This window comes from Hyla sarda, chromosome 2 (assembly GCF_029499605.1).
Source record: "Hyla sarda isolate aHylSar1 chromosome 2, aHylSar1.hap1, whole genome shotgun sequence".
NCBI classification, from domain to species: Eukaryota; Metazoa; Chordata; class Amphibia; order Anura; family Hylidae; genus Hyla; species Hyla sarda.
The window spans coordinates 124,281,668-124,298,618 of record NC_079190.1 but is presented as its reverse complement, the minus strand read 5'-3'; the positions used below and the strand labels follow the sequence as shown (position 1 = coordinate 124,298,618).

The 16,951-nt window shown below is 48.7% G+C and overlaps 1 protein-coding gene across 1 annotated transcript; it reads left to right on the top strand.

The window, feature by feature from the left end:
* Positions 1 to 264: 264 nt before the first annotated feature.
* Positions 265 to 3,558, top strand: LOC130355385 (protein spinster homolog 1-like). Its single transcript, XM_056555459.1, has 2 exons — positions 265 to 531; positions 1,872 to 3,558. The coding sequence occupies exon 2, from the start codon at positions 1,897 to 1,899 to the stop codon at positions 3,409 to 3,411; it is 1,515 nt and encodes a 504-aa protein (XP_056411434.1). The 5' UTR covers positions 265 to 531; positions 1,872 to 1,896; the 3' UTR covers positions 3,412 to 3,558.
* Positions 3,559 to 16,951: the final 13,393 nt, after the last annotated feature.

Below are 16,951 nucleotides of genomic sequence, written 5' to 3'. Positions count from 1 at the left end.
ATCCTAGCTGGAGGCACCTACTCACGCTTGGAACTATCTATACATATATATATATATATACACACAAATCAAAAAATATGTTGCAGTCTCTTGTAATACCTTTTTTATTGGACTAACAGAATTTTGTAGAGACAAGCTTTCAGGATTCCTCCCTTTATCAAGTCCAATAGTCAAGGACTAATGATCAAAGGACTTTATAAATGATCAGGGAGGAATCCCAAAAGCTTGTCTCTACAAAATTCTGTTAGTCCAATAAAAAAGGTATTACAATCTGCATCACTGGACTAATACGGCTACTCACATTTACTATACAGATATACACATACCTGAAGATGGTTTAGAACCCTGTGATGTCACACATGCTTGTGATGATGTCACCGTAAGCTGTACAAGGAGGTGCGCGCCGGCTGCAGTCTCTTCAGTGTGTTTTGCATTCACAACCTGTGGTGCAAAGTGTTTCTTAGAGAGTTTCTATTTGCGATAGAGAATTCAAGATTTTGACCGTTCCTTGTCTGAAGAGAGAACCACAAGGTAAGTCTCAGCCTCTTCTATTCATACAAAAACAGGGCTTTTTGTTTGACAGTTTTTTTTTATTGCTGTTGCTTTTTTTTTTAGCAAAAAAAAAAAAAGAAATGAATTTCCAAAAGAAATAACAAAAGCTATATTTCTCATAGCATTGTGACAATACTTGGCTTAGGCATTAAACATAATAAAACGCACAGATAGTATCATGACCAGAGCTTTTTCTTGCAAAACTGCTAAAATGCAATTATGCCCAAAAAAGCCCCCAAGAAAAAGAGTCCTAATTCATGAAGTTCTAAAAGATATAAGTCTATGAGAAAGATTTGGTGGTGTAGTAAAAGAATAACAGAAAGATTAGGGCAGAATATAATAGTATATAATAGAATTCTGTGTGTACTAACAATAGAAATACTCCGGGTACTCCGAAAGGGAACATTTTCAAATCAACTAGTGGCAGAAAGTCATATAGGGGACGGATAGATCCCAATGAGGTGGGGTAGGTTAATTATTAGTAAATGTATATAACAGGATAGCCCAATTGTATCTACAGTATGAAGTTCACATGGCCCAGTGAGCATACAGCCAAGCCCTTATAATCCACCATTACTGGGACAGATTCAGGGTTATCAGATATTACTATGACCGGAGAGGTTCAGGTTTATCAGATATTACTAGGACCAGACAGGTTCAGGGTTATCAGATATTACTAGGACCGGACAGGTTCAGGGTTATCAGATATTACTAGGACCGGACAGGTTCAGGGTTATCAGATATTACTAGGACGGGACAGAATAAGGGTTGTCAGATATTACTAGGACCGGACAGGTTCAGGATTATCAGATATTACTAGGACCGGACAGGTTCAGGGTTATCAGATATTACTAGGACCGGACAGGTTCAGGGTTATCAGATATTACTAGGACCGGACAGGTTCAGGGTTATCAGATATTACTAGGACTGGACAGGTTCAGGGTTATCAGATATTACTAGGACCGGACAGGTTTAGGGTTATCAGATATTTCTAGGACCGGACAGGTTCAGGGTTATCAGATATTACTAGGACCGTACAGGTTCAGGGTTATCAGTTATTACTAGGACCGGACAGGTTCAGGGTTATCAGATATTAATAGGACCGGACAGGTTCAGAGTTATCAGACATTGGAAACCTCAGAGAAGACGTCTCCATATAAAACACTTATAGAGAAGCGTCTTCTTCTGAGGCTGCGATGGTCTTAGTGTTATCTTGTGGTTCTGTGCTGGACATTTCTGCTCTCTATGAAGGATCTATTGTATAATGACAGGAATGATGACATGTTGTCTAATGTGTTCACTTATCTCTCTCTCTCTAGTGTTTTCAGGCTCTGACCTGTGACCATGGCCTCTCCACAAGACCCATTGCTGAAGGAGGAGGAAGAAGCAATGGAGGACCATAGTGATATGGATGTAGAAAAGGGCGATATCCCTGAGAGGCAGAACCTGCCATCTCTAAGCGTGATGTCCACCGCACGTTCCATCATCACCGTAGTGATCCTCGCCTTTGTTAATTTGCTGATCTATGCAAATCGCTCCAGCGTGGCGGGGGTGCTGCCTTATATACAGAAAGCATATGACACCAATGCTAGTCTGTCCGGCTTATTGAATACATTGTTCATTGGAAGCTACGTGCTGGTTGCACCAATTGCCGGATATTTGGGCGACCACTGTAATAAGAAATATACTGTTTGCGCAGGAGTCATCGTTTGGCTGAGCATGACACTTACCCTGTCATTCATCCCTGACGGGTACTTCCTGCTCTTCCTGCTGACGAGTGGACTGGTTGGAGCCGGAGAGGCAACTTTCTGCACCATCGCCCCCTCCATCATTGCAGACCTTTTTACAAGTGACCAGCGGACCCGCATGCTGAACGTGTTTTACTCCGTCATACCTGTAGGCTGCGGACTAGGATACATCATCGGGCCCAAAGTGACTGATGCAGCAAGGGGCGATTGGCACTGGGCATTTCGAGTCACCCCTGGCCTGGGCCTCATAGCTGTGGCTTTGATGATTTTGGTCACAAAGGAGCTTCCAAGAACGACTACAAACGGGAAGAAGAACAACAAATCCCAGAAGTTTGCCAAATGGGCGACAGATCTGAAAAAACTATTTAAAAATCGAAGCTTCATGTTAACCACCATGGGATCGACGGCTGTATCCTTCATAGTGGGAGCCATAGGTGTATGGGGTCCGTCATACCTGACCCACGCACGAACACTCCTACAAGAGAAGGACCCTTGCCGTGCTGAACCGTGTGACTATCACGACATCCTAATATTTGGTGTGGTTACAGTCGTTTCCGGCATTCTGGGAGTTGTAGCAGGGACGGAGATAAGTAAAAGATATCGCAAATCCAACCCACGGGCGGACCCGCTTGTGTGTGGATGCGCGATGATGCTCTCCGCCCCTTTTCTTCTGTTGGCATTGACTTTTGGCAACATCAGCCTCATTGCCACCAACATCTTCATCTTCATCGGAGAGACGCTTCTGTCAGTAAATTTCACCCTCATATCTGACATTATACTAAAAGTAGTAACTCCATGGAGGAGATCTTCAGCCCTGGCCGTGCAGATGACAATCTATCACCTCCTAGGTGACGCCGGCAGCCCGTACCTCATCGGCCTGATATCTGACACCTACGAACGAGGATATGCCAAATCCCCTCTTCTGAAATACCGCAGCCTGGAGTATGCCCTCATGACCTGCACCATAATGGCAGTCATCGGAGGGGCCTTCTTCATGGCCACGGCCCTATATATAGAGAGGGACGAAAAAGAAGCAGAGATGGAATCAGAACCTCCGTCATCCTCCTCCTCCTCACTGCTTCCTGCCGATGAGGACCGCGCTTCAGACTGAGGAAAAGTCATTGCTTACCTTTATCTCGTTTACTTCATTAAAAAAAAAATTAAGAAAAAAATAACTGCATTTGTTCTATGTTCCACTTTACCCCTTATTCTCTACCCAGGGGTGGACACAGACAGCAGAGGGCCCTTGTGCAAAGAATGTGCCTGTGCCCCCCCCCCAAAACATCAATTGTTCAGCACCCCCCCTCCATGTGTCACTTACTCAGGTGGACCCCCATATGTCACTTTCTGTATAAGTTTCTAATAATTTATTAAGGCCTCCCATATGCCGCAGCTCATTCAAGCCCCCCACATTAGGTAGCATAGATTCCCAACATTAGGTAGCATAGATTCCCCACATTAGGTAGCATAGTTTCCCCACATTAAGTAGCATAGATTCCCTACATTAGGTAGCAGTTTCCCCACATTAGGTAGCATGGTTTGCCCACATTAGGTAGCATAGTCTCCCCACATTAGGTAGCATAGTTTCCCCACAATAGGTAGCACAGATTCCCCACATTAGGTAACATAGTTTCCCCACATTAGGTAGCATAGTTTCCCCACATTAGGTAGCACAGATTCCCCACATTAGGTAACATAGTTTCCCCACATTAGGTAGCATAGTTTGCCCACATTAGGTAGCACAGATTCCCCACATCAGGTAACATAGTTTCCCCACATTAGGTAACATAGTTTCCCCACATTAGGTAGCATAGTTTGCCCACATTAGGTAGCACAGATTCCCCACATTAGGTAACATAGTTTCCCCACATTAGGTAGCATAGTTTCCCCACATTAGGTAGCACAGATTCCCCACATTAGGTAACATAGTTTCCCCACATTAGGTAGCATAGCTTCCCTACATTAGGTAGCATACTTTCCCCACATTAGGTAGCATAGTTTCCCCACATTAGGTAGCACAGATTCCCCAAACACACAGACACACACAGAGACACACTTACCTGCTGTTACGCCTAGCGCTCCGGGTCCCCGCTCCTCCCCGGAGCGCTCACGGCGTCTTTCTCCCTGCAGCGCCCCGGTCAGTCCCGCTGACCGGGAGCGCTGCACTGTCATGGCCGTTGGGGATGCGATTCGCACAGCGGGACGCGCCCGCTCGCGAATCGCATCCCAGGTCACTTACCCGTCCCGGTCCCCTGCTGTCATGTGCTGACGCGCGCGGCTCCGCTCTCTAGGGCGCGCGCGCGCCAGCTCTCTGAGACTTAAAGGGCCAGTGCACCAATGATTGGTGCCTGGCCCAATTAGCTTAATTGGCTTCCACCTGCTCCCTGGCTATATCTGATCTCCTCCCATGCACTCCCTGGCCGGATCTTGTTGCCTTGTGCCAGTGAAAGCGTTAGTGTGTCCAAAGCCTGTGTACCTGAACTTCTGCTATCCATCCTGACTACGAACCTTGCCGCCTGCCCCCGACCTTCTGCTACGTCTGACCTTGCCTCTGCCTAGTCCTTCTGTCCCACGCCTTCTCAGCAGTCAGTGAGGTTGAGCCGTTGCTAGTGGATACGACCTGGTTGCTACTGCCGCAGCAAGACCATCCCGCTTTGCGGCGGGCTCTGGTGAAAACCAGTAGCCTCTTAGAACCGGTCCACTTGCACGGTCCACGCCAATCCCTCGCTGACACAGCGGATCCACAACCCGTAAGCCGAATCGTGACAGTAGATCCGGCCATGGATCCCGCTGAGGTGCCGCTGCCAAGTCTCGCTGACCTTACCTCGGTGGTCGCTCAGCAATCGCAGCAAATTGCCCAACAAGGACAGCAGCTGTCGCAGTTGACCGCCACGTTACAGCAACTTCTGCCTCTGCTACAGCAACAACCATCTCCTCCGCCAGCTCCTGCACCTCCTCCGCAGCGAGTGGCCGCTCCTAGCCTCCGCTTGTCCCTGCCGGACAAATTTGATGGGGACTCCAGACTCTGCCGTGGATTTTTGTCTCAGTGTTCCCTGCATATGGAGATGTTGTCGGACTTGTTTCCTACAGAACGGTCTAAGGTGGCGTTCGTAGTAAGCCTTCTTTCAGGAAAGGCCTTGTCTTGGGCCACACCGCTCTGGGACCGCAATGATCCTGCCACAGCCACAGTCCAGTCCTTCTTCGCTGAAGTCCGGAGTGTCTTCGAGGAGCCAGCCCGAGCTTCTTCTGCCGAGACTGCCCTGCTGAACCTGGTCCAGGGTAATTCTTCAGTGGGCGAGTACGCCATCCAATTTCGTACTCTTGCTTCCGAGTTATCATGGAATAACGAGGCTCTCTGCGCGACCTTTAAAAAAGGCCTATCCAGTCGCATCAAGGATGTGCTGGCCGCACGAGAGATTCCTGCCAACCTCCAAGAACTCATCCATTTGGCTACCCGCATTGACATGCGTTTTTCTGAGCGACACCAAGAGCTCCGCCAGGAAAAAGACTTAGATCTCTGGGCACCTCTCCCACAGCATCCTTTGCAGTCTACGCCTGGGCCTCCCGCCGAGGAGGCCATGCAAGTGGATCGGTCTCGCCTGACCCAGGAAGAGAGGAATCGCCGTAGAGAAGAAAATCTCTGTCTGTACTGTGCCAGTACCGAGCATTTCTTGGTGGATTGCCCTATCCATCCTCCACGCCTGGGAAACGCACGCACTCACCCAGCTCACATGGGTGTGGCGTCTCTTGGTTCTAAGTCTGCTTCTTCACGTCTCACGGTGCCCGTGCGGATTTCTCCATCAGCCAACTCCTCCCTTTCAGCCGTGGCCTGCATGGACTCTGGTGCCTCTGGAAATTTTATTTTGGAGTCCTTTGTGAATAAATTCTGCATCCCGGTGACCCGTCTCGTCAAGCCGCTCTACATCTCCGCGGTCAACGGAGTCAGATTGGATTGCACCGTGCGTTACCGCACAGAACCCCTCCTGATGTCTATTGGACCCCACCACGAAAGGATTGAGCTCTTCGTTCTCCCCAACTGTACCTCTGAGGTCCTCCTCGGTCTGCCATGGCTCCGGCTTCATTCCCCCACCCTTGATTGGACCACCGGGGAGATCAAGAACTGGGACTCTGCCTGCCACAGGAAGTGCCTCTCCCCCCCTCCCAGTCCCGTCAGGCAAGCCTCTGTGTCCCCTCATGGCTCCCGTCCTTGTGTCTCCCTGCCCCGTGCCAAACTTCACCCTCTGCCCTCCCTCCCCATTCCAACTCCTGCTGTACTGCCTCCCGTTGAGGAAGCCCTCCATTCTTTCCCGGTGTCCTCATCCCAGGGGAGGCAGTTACCGGACAAAAAAAAGGGGAGACCTAAGGGGGGGGGTACTGTTACGCCTAGCGCTCCGGGTCCCCGCTCCTCCCCGGAGCGCTCACGGCGTCTTTCTCCCTGCAGCGCCCCGGTCAGTCCCGCTGACCGGGAGCGCTGCACTGTCATGGCCGTTGGGGATGCGATTCGCACAGCGGGACGCGCCCGCTCGCGAATCGCATCCCAGGTCACTTACCCGTCCCGGTCCCCTGCTGTCATGTGCTGACGCGCGCAGCTCCGCTCTCTAGGGCGCGCGCGCGCCAGCTCTCTGAGACTTAAAGGGCCAGTGCACCAATGATTGGTGCCTGGCCCAATTAGCTTAATTGGCTTCCACCTGCTCCCTGGCTATATCTGATCTCCTCCCATGCACTCCCTGGCCGGATCTTGTTGCCTTGTGCCAGTGAAAGCGTTAGTGTGTCCAAAGCCTGTGTACCTGAACTTCTGCTATCCATCCTGACTACGAACCTTGCCGCCTGCCCCCGACCTTCTGCTACGTCTGACCTTGCCTCTGCCTAGTCCTTCTGTCCCACGCCTTCTCAGCAGTCAGTGAGGTTGAGCCGTTGCTAGTGGATACGACCTGGTTGCTACTGCCGCAGCAAGACCATCCCGCTTTGCGGCGGGCTCTGGTGAAAACCAGTAGCCTCTTAGAACCGGTCCACTAGCACGGTCCACGCCAATCCCTCGCTGACACAGCGGATCCACAACCCGTAAGCCGAATCGTGACACCTGCCCTGCACAGCGCTTCTCCTCTCCGGCAGCGGCCTGACGAGTGACGTCACTGACGTCCTCCTGAGCGGGTCTGCAGAAGTACCTCACTTGTGCGACGTCCCTCGTCAGACCCCGGTCGTCCGGAGGCAGACTCACTGTCTAAAGTGCCCGCTGCGCTATTATACCCCGCAGCTGCTTTAAAACAGTGAGCAGCGGCGGCGCCAACCCTACCATGAACCTACTAGGCACAAAAAAAAAGGGGGCAGCAAAATGCCGCCCCTGAAAAGTGCCACCTGGGACTTATGGTCCCACCGGGTCCCATGGTAGGGCCGACCAGAGGCGGCTCTAGACTTTGTGAGGCCTTAGGCGAAACTTGAACATGAGGCCCTGCTTTATTTTCTGCTGAAATTACATGGTGGTCCGGCTGTGAGATGGTTATACTGTGACATCACTGTGTATTATCCCTGTACTGTGACATCACTGTGTATTATCTCTGTACTGTGCCATCACTCTGTGTATTATCCCTGTAATGTGACATCACTGTGTATTAACTCTGTACTGTGCCATCACTGTGTATTATCCCTGTACTGTGACGTCACTGTGTATTATCTCTGTACTGTGCCATCACTCTGTGTATTATCCCTGTTCTGTGACATCACTGTGTATTATCCCTGTACTGTGACATCACTGTGTATATTATCCCTGTACTGTGACATCACTGTGTGTATTATCCCTGTACTGTGACATCACTGTGTGTATTATCCCTGTACTGTGACATCACTGTGTAGATTATCTCTGAACTATAACATCACTGCAACATCACTGTTGATACTTTCACTGCACTGTGACATCACTGTATATATTAAGCCTGTATACCCTAATGCCACTGTACATATTTACCTTGCACTGCGAGTGACAATACAGGGTAAATATGCACAGTGACATCACAGTTCAGAGTTAATATAAACAGTAATGTAATGTCTCTGTACAGGGACAATAAACAGTTTTGCCACTACAGGGTTAATAAACGCAGTGTTGTCACAGTAGAGGGTAAATCTACAGTGATGTCATTGTACCGGGAAAATATACACAGTGAAGTCAGCATTCAAGAATAATAAACTGTGATGTCACTACAGGGTTGTTATACACAGTGACATCAAATTACAGGATGAAGCACAGTGATGTCACAGTTTATTATGAAGCACAGTGATGTCACAGTTTATTATGAAGCACAGTGATGTCACAGTTTATTATGAAGCACAGTGATGTCACAGTTTATTATGAAGCACAGTGATGTCACAGTTTATTATGAAGCACAGTGATGTCACAGTTTATTATGAAGCACAGTGATGTCACAGTTTATTTTGAAGCACAGTGATGTCACAGTTTATTATGAAGCACAGTGATGTCACAGTTTATTATGAAGCACAGTGATGTCACAGTTTATTATGAAGCAGTGATGTCACAGTTTGTTATGAAGCACAGTGATGTCACAGTTTGTTATGAAGCACAGTGATGTCACAGTTTATTATGAAGCACAGTGATGTCACAGTTTATTATGAAGCACAGTGATGTCACAGTTTATTATGAAGCACAGTGATGTCACAGTTTATTATGAAGCACTGTTACGCCGAGCGCTCCGGGTCCCCGCTCCTCCCCGGAGCGCTCGCTTCTCTCTCGCTACCGCAGCGCTCCGGGCAGCTCCACTGACCCGGTGCGCTGCGATACCGTCTCCAGCCGGGATGCGATTCGCGATGCGGGTAGCGCCCGCTCGCGATGCGCATCCCGGCTCCCGTACCTGACTCGCTCTCCGTCTGTCCTGTCCCGGCGCGCGCGGCCCCGCTCCCTAGGGCGCGCGCGCGCCGGGTCTCTGCGATTTAAAGGGCCACTGCGCCGCTGATTGGCGCAGTGGTTCCAATTAGTGTGTTCACCTGTGCACTCCCTATTTATACCTCACTTCCCCTTCACTCCCTCGCCGGATCTTGTTGCCATTGTGCCAGTGAAAGCGTTTCCTTGTGTGTTCCTAGCCTGTGTTCCAGACCTCCTGCCGTTGCCCCCGACTACGATCCTTGCTGCCTGCCCCGACCTTCTGCTACGTCCGACCTTGCTTCTGTCTACTCCCTTGTACCGCGCCTATCTTCAGCAGTCAGAGAGGTTGAGCCGTTGCTAGTGGATACGACCTGGTCACTACCGCCGCAGCAAGACCATCCCGCTTTGCGGCGGGCTCTGGTGAAAACCAGTAGTGACTTAGAACCGATCCACTAGCACGGTCCACGCCAATCCCTCTCTGGCACAGAGGATCCACTACCTGCCAGCCGGCATCGTGACAGTAGATCCGGCCATGGATCCCGCTGAAGTTCCTCTGCCAGTTGTCGCCGACCTCACCACGGTGGTCGCCCAGCAGTCACAACAGATAGCGCAACAAGGCCAACAGCTGTCTCAACTGACCGTGATGCTACAGCAGCTACTACCACAGCTTCAGCAATCATCTCCTCCGCCAGCTCCTGCACCTCCTCCGCAGCGAGTGGCCGCTTCTGGTCTACGACTATCCTTGCCGGATAAATTTGATGGGGACTCTAAATTCTGCCGTGGCTTTCTTTCCCAATGTTCCCTGCACTTGGAGATGATGTCGGACCAGTTTCCTACTGAAAGGTCTAAGGTGGCTTTCGTAGTCAGCCTTCTGTCTGGAAAAGCTCTGTCATGGGCCACACCGCTCTGGGACCGCAATGACCCCGTCACTGCCTCTATACACTCCTTCTTCTCGGAAATTCGAAGTGTCTTTGAGGAACCTGCCCGAGCCTCTTCTGCTGAGACTGCCCTGTTGAACCTGGTCCAGGGTAATTCTTCCGTTGGCGAGTACGCCGTACAATTCCGTACTCTTGCTTCAGAATTATCCTGGAATAATGAGGCCCTCTGCGCGACCTTTAAAAAAGGCCTATCCAGCAACATTAAAGATGTTCTGGCCGCACGAGAAATCCCTGCTAACCTACATGAACTCATCCATCTTGCCACTCGCATTGACATGCGTTTTTCCGAAAGGCGTCAGGAGCTCCGCCAGGATATGGACTTTGTTCGCACAAGGCGTTTTTTCTCCCCGGCTCCTCTCTCCTCTGGTCCCCTGCAATCCGTTCCTGTGCCTCCCGCCGTGGAGGCTATGCAGGTCGACCGGTCTCGCCTGACACCTCAAGAGAGGACACGACGCCGCATGGAGAATCTCTGCCTGTACTGTGCCAGTACCGAACACTTCCTGAAGGATTGTCCTATCCGTCCTCCCCGCCTGGAAAGACGTACGCTGACTCCGCACAAAGGTGAGACAGTCCTTGATGTCTACTCTGCTTCTCCACGTCTTACTGTGCCTGTGCGGATATCTGCCTCTGCCTTCTCCTTCTCTACTATGGCCTTCTTGGATTCCGGATCTGCAGGAAATTTTATTTTGGCCTCTCTCGTCAACAAGTTCAACATCCCAGTGACCAGTCTCGCCAGACCCCTCTACATCAATTGTGTAAACAATGAAAGATTGGACTGTACCATACGTTTCCGCACAGAGCCCCTTCTAATGTGCATCGGACCTCATCACGAGAAGATTGAATTTTTGGTCCTCCCCAATTGCACTTCCGAAATCCTCCTTGGACTACCCTGGCTTCAACTCCATTCCCCAACCCTGGATTGGTCCACTGGGGAGATCAAGAGTTTTAGGCAGTCCTTGTTTCAAGGACTGCCTAAAACCGGTTCCCAGTACCCCTTGCCGTGACTCTGTGGTTCCCCCTGTAACCGGTCTCCCTAAGGCCTATATGGACTTTGCGGATGTTTTTTGCAAAAAACAAGCTGAGACTTTACCTCCTCACAGGCCTTATGATTGTCCTATTGACCTCCTCCCGGGCACTACTCCACCCCGGGGCAGAATCTATCCTCTGTCCGCCCCAGAGACTCTTGCTATGTCGGAGTACATCCAGGAAAATTTAAAAAAAGGCTTTATCCGTAAATCCTCCTCTCCTGCCGGAGCCGGATTTTTCTTTGTGTCCAAAAAAGATGGCTCTCTACGTCCTTGCATTGACTACCGCGGTCTTAATAAAATCACGGTAAAGAACCGCTACCCCCTACCCCTCATCTCTGAACTCTTTGATCGCCTCCAAGGTGCCCACATCTTTACCAAACTGGACTTAAGAGGTGCTTATAATCTCATCCGCATCAGAGAGGGGGATGAATGGAAAACGGCATTTAACACTAGAGATGGACACTTTGAGTATCTGGTCATGCCCTTTGGCCTGTGCAACGCCCCTGCCGTCTTCCAAGACTTTGTTAATGAAATTTTTCGTGATCTCTTATACTCCTGTGTTGTTGTATATCTGGACGATATCCAGATTTTTTCTGCCAATCTAGAAGAACACCGCCAGCATGTCCGTATGGTTCTTCAGAGACTTCGTGACAATCAACTTTATGCCAAGATAGAGAAATGTCTGTTTGAATGCCAATCTCTTCCTTTCCTAGGATACTTGGTCTCTGGCCAGGGACTACAAATGGATCCAGACAAACTCTCTGCCGTCTTAGATTGGCCACGCCCCTCCGGACTCCGTGCTATCCAACGTTTTTTGGGGTTCGCCAATTATTACAGGCAATTTATTCCACATTTTTCTACCGTTGTGGCCCCTATCGTGGCTTTAACCCAAAAAAATGCCAATCCCAAGTCTTGGCCTCCTCAAGCGGAAGACGCCTTTAAACGGCTCAAGTCTGCCTTTTCTTCGGCTCCCGTGCTCTCCAGACCTGACCCATCTAAACCCTTCCTATTGGAGGTTGATGCCTCCTCTGTAGGAGCTGGAGCGGTCCTTCTACAAAAAAATTCTTCTGGGCATGCTGTTACTTGTGGTTTTTTTTCTAGGACCTTCTCTCCGGCGGAGAGGAACTACTCCATCGGGGATCGAGAGCTTCTAGCCATTAAATTAGCACTTGAGGAATGGAGGCATCTGCTGGAGGGATCAAGATTTCCAGTTATTATTTACACCGATCACAAGAACCTCTCCTATCTCCAGTCTGCCCAACGGCTGAATCCTCGCCAGGCCAGGTGGTCTCTGTTCTTTGCCCGATTTAATTTTGAAATTCACTTTCGGCCTGCCGATAAGAACATTAGGGCCGATGCTCTCTCTCGTTCCTCGGATGCCTCGGAAGTTGAACTCTCTCCGCAACACATCATTCCTCCTGACTGCCTGATTTCCACTTCTCCAGCCTCCATCAGGCAAACTCCTCCAGGAAAGACCTTCGTCTCTCCACGCCAACGCCTCGGAATCCTCAAATGGGGTCACTCCTCCCATCTCGCAGGTCATGCAGGCATCAAGAAATCTGTGCAACTCATCTCTCGCTTCTATTGGTGGCCGACTCTGGAGACGGATGTCGTGGACTTTGTGCGAGCCTGCACTGTCTGTGCCCGGGATAAGACTCCTCGCCAGAAGCCCGCTGGTTTTCTTCATCCTCTGCCTGTCCCCGAACAGCCTTGGTCTCTGATTGGTATGGATTTTATTACAGACCTACCCCCATCCCGTGGCAACACTGTTGTTTGGGTGGTCCTTGATCGATTCTCCAAGATGGCACATTTCATCCCTCTTCCTGGTCTTCCTTCAGCGCCTCAGTTGGCTAAACAATTTTTTGTACACATTTTTCGTCTTCACGGGTTGCCCACACAGATAGTCTCGGATATAGGCGTCCAATTCGTGTCAAAATTCTGGAGGGCTCTCTGTAAACAACTCAAGATTAAATTAAACTTTTCTTCTGCATATCATCCTCAATCCAATGGACAAGTAGAAAGAATTAACCAGGTCTTGGGTGATTATTTACGACATTTTGTTTCCTCCCGCCAGGATGATTGGGCAGATCTTCTACCATGGGCCGAATTCTCGTATAACTTTAGAGTCTCTGAATCTTCCTCCAAATCCCCATTTTTCGTGGTGTACGGCCGTCACCCTCTTCCCCCCCTCCCTACTCCCTTGCCCTCTGGTTTGCCCGCTGTAGATGAAGTGACTCGTGATCTTTCCACCATATGGAAAGAGACCCAAGATTCTCTTTTACAGGCTTCATCTCGCATGAAAAAGTTTGCCGATAAGAAAAGAAGAGCTCCCCCCATTTTTGCTCCCGGAGACAAGGTATGGCTCTCCGCTAAATATGTCCGCTTTCGTGTCCCCAGTTACAAACTGGGTCCACGCTATCTTGGTCCTTTCAAAGTCTTGTGCCAAATTAATCCTGTGTCTTACAAACTTCTTCTTCCTCCTTCTCTCCGTATTCCTAATGCCTTTCATGTCTTTCTTCTTAAACCACTCATCATCAACCGTTTCTCTCCCAAATTAGTTTCTCCCACTCCTGTCTCCGGTTCTTCTGACGTCTTCTCAGTGAAAGAGATACTGGCCTCCAAGACGGTCAGAGGAAAAAGGTTCTTTTTGGTGGATTGGGAGGGCTGTGGACCTGAAGAGAGATCCTGGGAACCTGAGGACAACATCCTAGACAAAAGTCTGCTCCTCAGGTTCTCAGGCTCTAAGAAGAGGGGGAGACCCAAGGGGGGGGGGTACTGTTACGCCGAGCGCTCCGGGTCCCCGCTCCTCCCCGGAGCGCTCGCTTCTCTCTCGCTACCGCAGCGCTCCGGGCAGCTCCACTGACCCGGTGCGCTGCGATACCGTCTCCAGCCGGGATGCGATTCGCGATGCGGGTAGCGCCCGCTCGCGATGCGCATCCCGGCTCCCGTACCTGACTCGCTCTCCGTCTGTCCTGTCCCGGCGCGCGCGGCCCCGCTCCCTAGGGCGCGCGCGCGCCGGGTCTCTGCGATTTAAAGGGCCACTGCGCCGCTGATTGGCGCAGTGGTTCCAATTAGTGTGTTCACCTGTGCACTCCCTATTTATACCTCACTTCCCCTTCACTCCCTCGCCGGATCTTGTTGCCATTGTGCCAGTGAAAGCGTTTCCTTGTGTGTTCCTAGCCTGTGTTCCAGACCTCCTGCCGTTGCCCCCGACTACGATCCTTGCTGCCTGCCCCGACCTTCTGCTACGTCCGACCTTGCTTCTGTCTACTCCCTTGTACCGCGCCTATCTTCAGCAGTCAGAGAGGTTGAGCCGTTGCTAGTGGATACGACCTGGTCACTACCGCCGCAGCAAGACCATCCCGCTTTGCGGCGGGCTCTGGTGAAAACCAGTAGTGACTTAGAACCGATCCACTAGCACGGTCCACGCCAATCCCTCTCTGGCACAGAGGATCCACTACCTGCCAGCCGGCATCGTGACAAGCACAGTGATGTCACAGTTTATTATGAAGCACAGTGATGTCACAGTTTATTATGAAGCACAGTGATGTCACAGTTTATTATGAAGCACAGTGATGTCACAGTTTATTATGAAGCACAGTGATGTCACAGAGACTACAGAATGTACAACTGTACGTATGATGAAGATGGCGGGATGCTATCGAAACGTCACACATACATGGGGGAATAAAACACTTTGTTTTTGCACCTTATCTGGGAGTGCCGCTGGATCTTTAGTTTTGTAGATAGATAGATAGATGATATATAGATAGATAGATAATAGATATGAGATAGATAGATAGATAGATATGATATAGATAGATCAGTGTATCCCAACCAGGGGGTCTCTAGCTATTCCAAAACGACAACTCCCAGCATGTCTTTGGCTTTATGAGCATACTGGGAGTTGTAGTTTTGCAACAGCTGGAGGCCCCCTGGTTGGGAAACACTGATCTATCTATCTATCTATCTATCAATCATCTATCTATCCATCTATCTCCTATCTATCTATCTATCTATCTATCATCTATTAATCTATCTTTCTATCTATCTCATATCTATCTATATATCTATATATCATCTATCTATCTCTCATATCTATATCTTTCATCTATCTCTCATCTATCTGAGATAGATATGAGATAGATAGATAAATAGAAAGATAGATAGATACATAAATAGATGGATATAGATAGATGGATAGATAGATATGAGATAGATAGATATGAGATAGATAGATAAGAGATAGATGGATAGATAGATAAAAATAAAAAAAAACTCCAGAAGAGCAGCACAACAAAATTAAGAAAACCAATGCAATGGTACACGCTGGGTGTGGACCTTGGTGAGAGGTTCACTTGTACTAGAAAAAATCAAGAGACCAGCAGCACACAGAAAAATTAGTGCAAAAAAGGTGGAGATTTATTGCATTATCCCAGTGTACAAAAGAAGCGACGTTTCAGCGACCTCTCGTAGCCGCTCTCAAGCTCCTTGAGAACGACAACGAGAGGTCGCTGAAACGTCGCTTCTTTTGTACACTGGGATAATGCAATAAATCTCCACCTTTTTTGCACTCATTTTTCTGTGTGCTGCTGGTCTCTTGATTTTTTTTTTTTTGTTGGATAGATAATAGATAGATGATTGATATAGATCAGTGTTTCCCAACTAGGGGGGCCTCCAGCTGTTGCAAAACTACAACTCCCAGTATGCTCATAAAGCCAAAGGAATGCTGGGAGTTGTAGTTTTGCAACAGCTGGAGGCCCCCTGGTTGGGAAACTGATCTATCTATCTATATCATATAAATGTATCTATATCATATCCATCTATCTCCTATCTATCTAATCTATCTATCTGTCTATATCATATCTATCTATCTATCTATCTATATCATATCTATGTATCTATCTATCGATCTGTCTATCATCTATCTATCCATCTATTTATGTATCTTTCTATATATCATCTCTCTATCTATATATCATCTATTTATCTATCTTTCTATCTATCTCATATCTATATATATATATATATATATATATATATATATATTTATGTATCTATATATCATCCATCTACCTATCTATCTCTCATATCTATTTATCTATCTATCTCTCATCTATCTGAGTTAGATAGATAGATAGATAGATAGATATGAGATAGATAGATATGAGATAGATAGATAGATATGAGGTAGATATGATATAGATAGATATGAGGATAGATATGAGATAGATAGATATGAGGATAGATATGAGATAGATATGAGGATAGATAGATAGATAGATATGAGAAAGATAGATAGATAGATGCATAAATAGATGGATATAAATAGATGGATGGATGGATAGATAGGAGATAGATATATAATAGATTGATTGATAGATAGATCAGTGTTTCCCAACCTGGTGGCCTCCAGCTGTTGCAAAATTACAACTCCCAGTATGCTCATAAAGCCAAAGGAATGCTGGGAGTTGTAGTTTTCCAACAGCTGGAGGCCCCCTGGTTGGGAAACACTGAACTACCTCCCACTGTCTCCTACAACTTTCCCCCTCTCCCCCAAGCAAGTTGCTTACTTTAAAAGGGCAGCATGAGCAGTGGGCACTGGGCAGGTAAGTCTTCCATACTGGTGGTGTCCGGGTCTGTATACACACAGCAGGCCTGCTCCACAAGGTCCAGCAGCAGCATACAGGGAGTGAGAGAGGGGGAGGGGCTTCCTGTCTGCTCTTCCCAGTCTGCATAGCGCGGCCCCTGCGTGGTGACAGGGCTGCTGGCTGAAGATTTATTTAAAAAAAGGATGGCGGAGTAGATGGCTCC

Bases quoted from the DNA above. Each gene is read 5' to 3' on its own strand.
- LOC130355385 (XM_056555459.1), top strand. From the start codon at position 1,897: ATGGCCTCTCCACAAGACCCATTGCTGAAGGAGGAGGAAGAAGCAATG.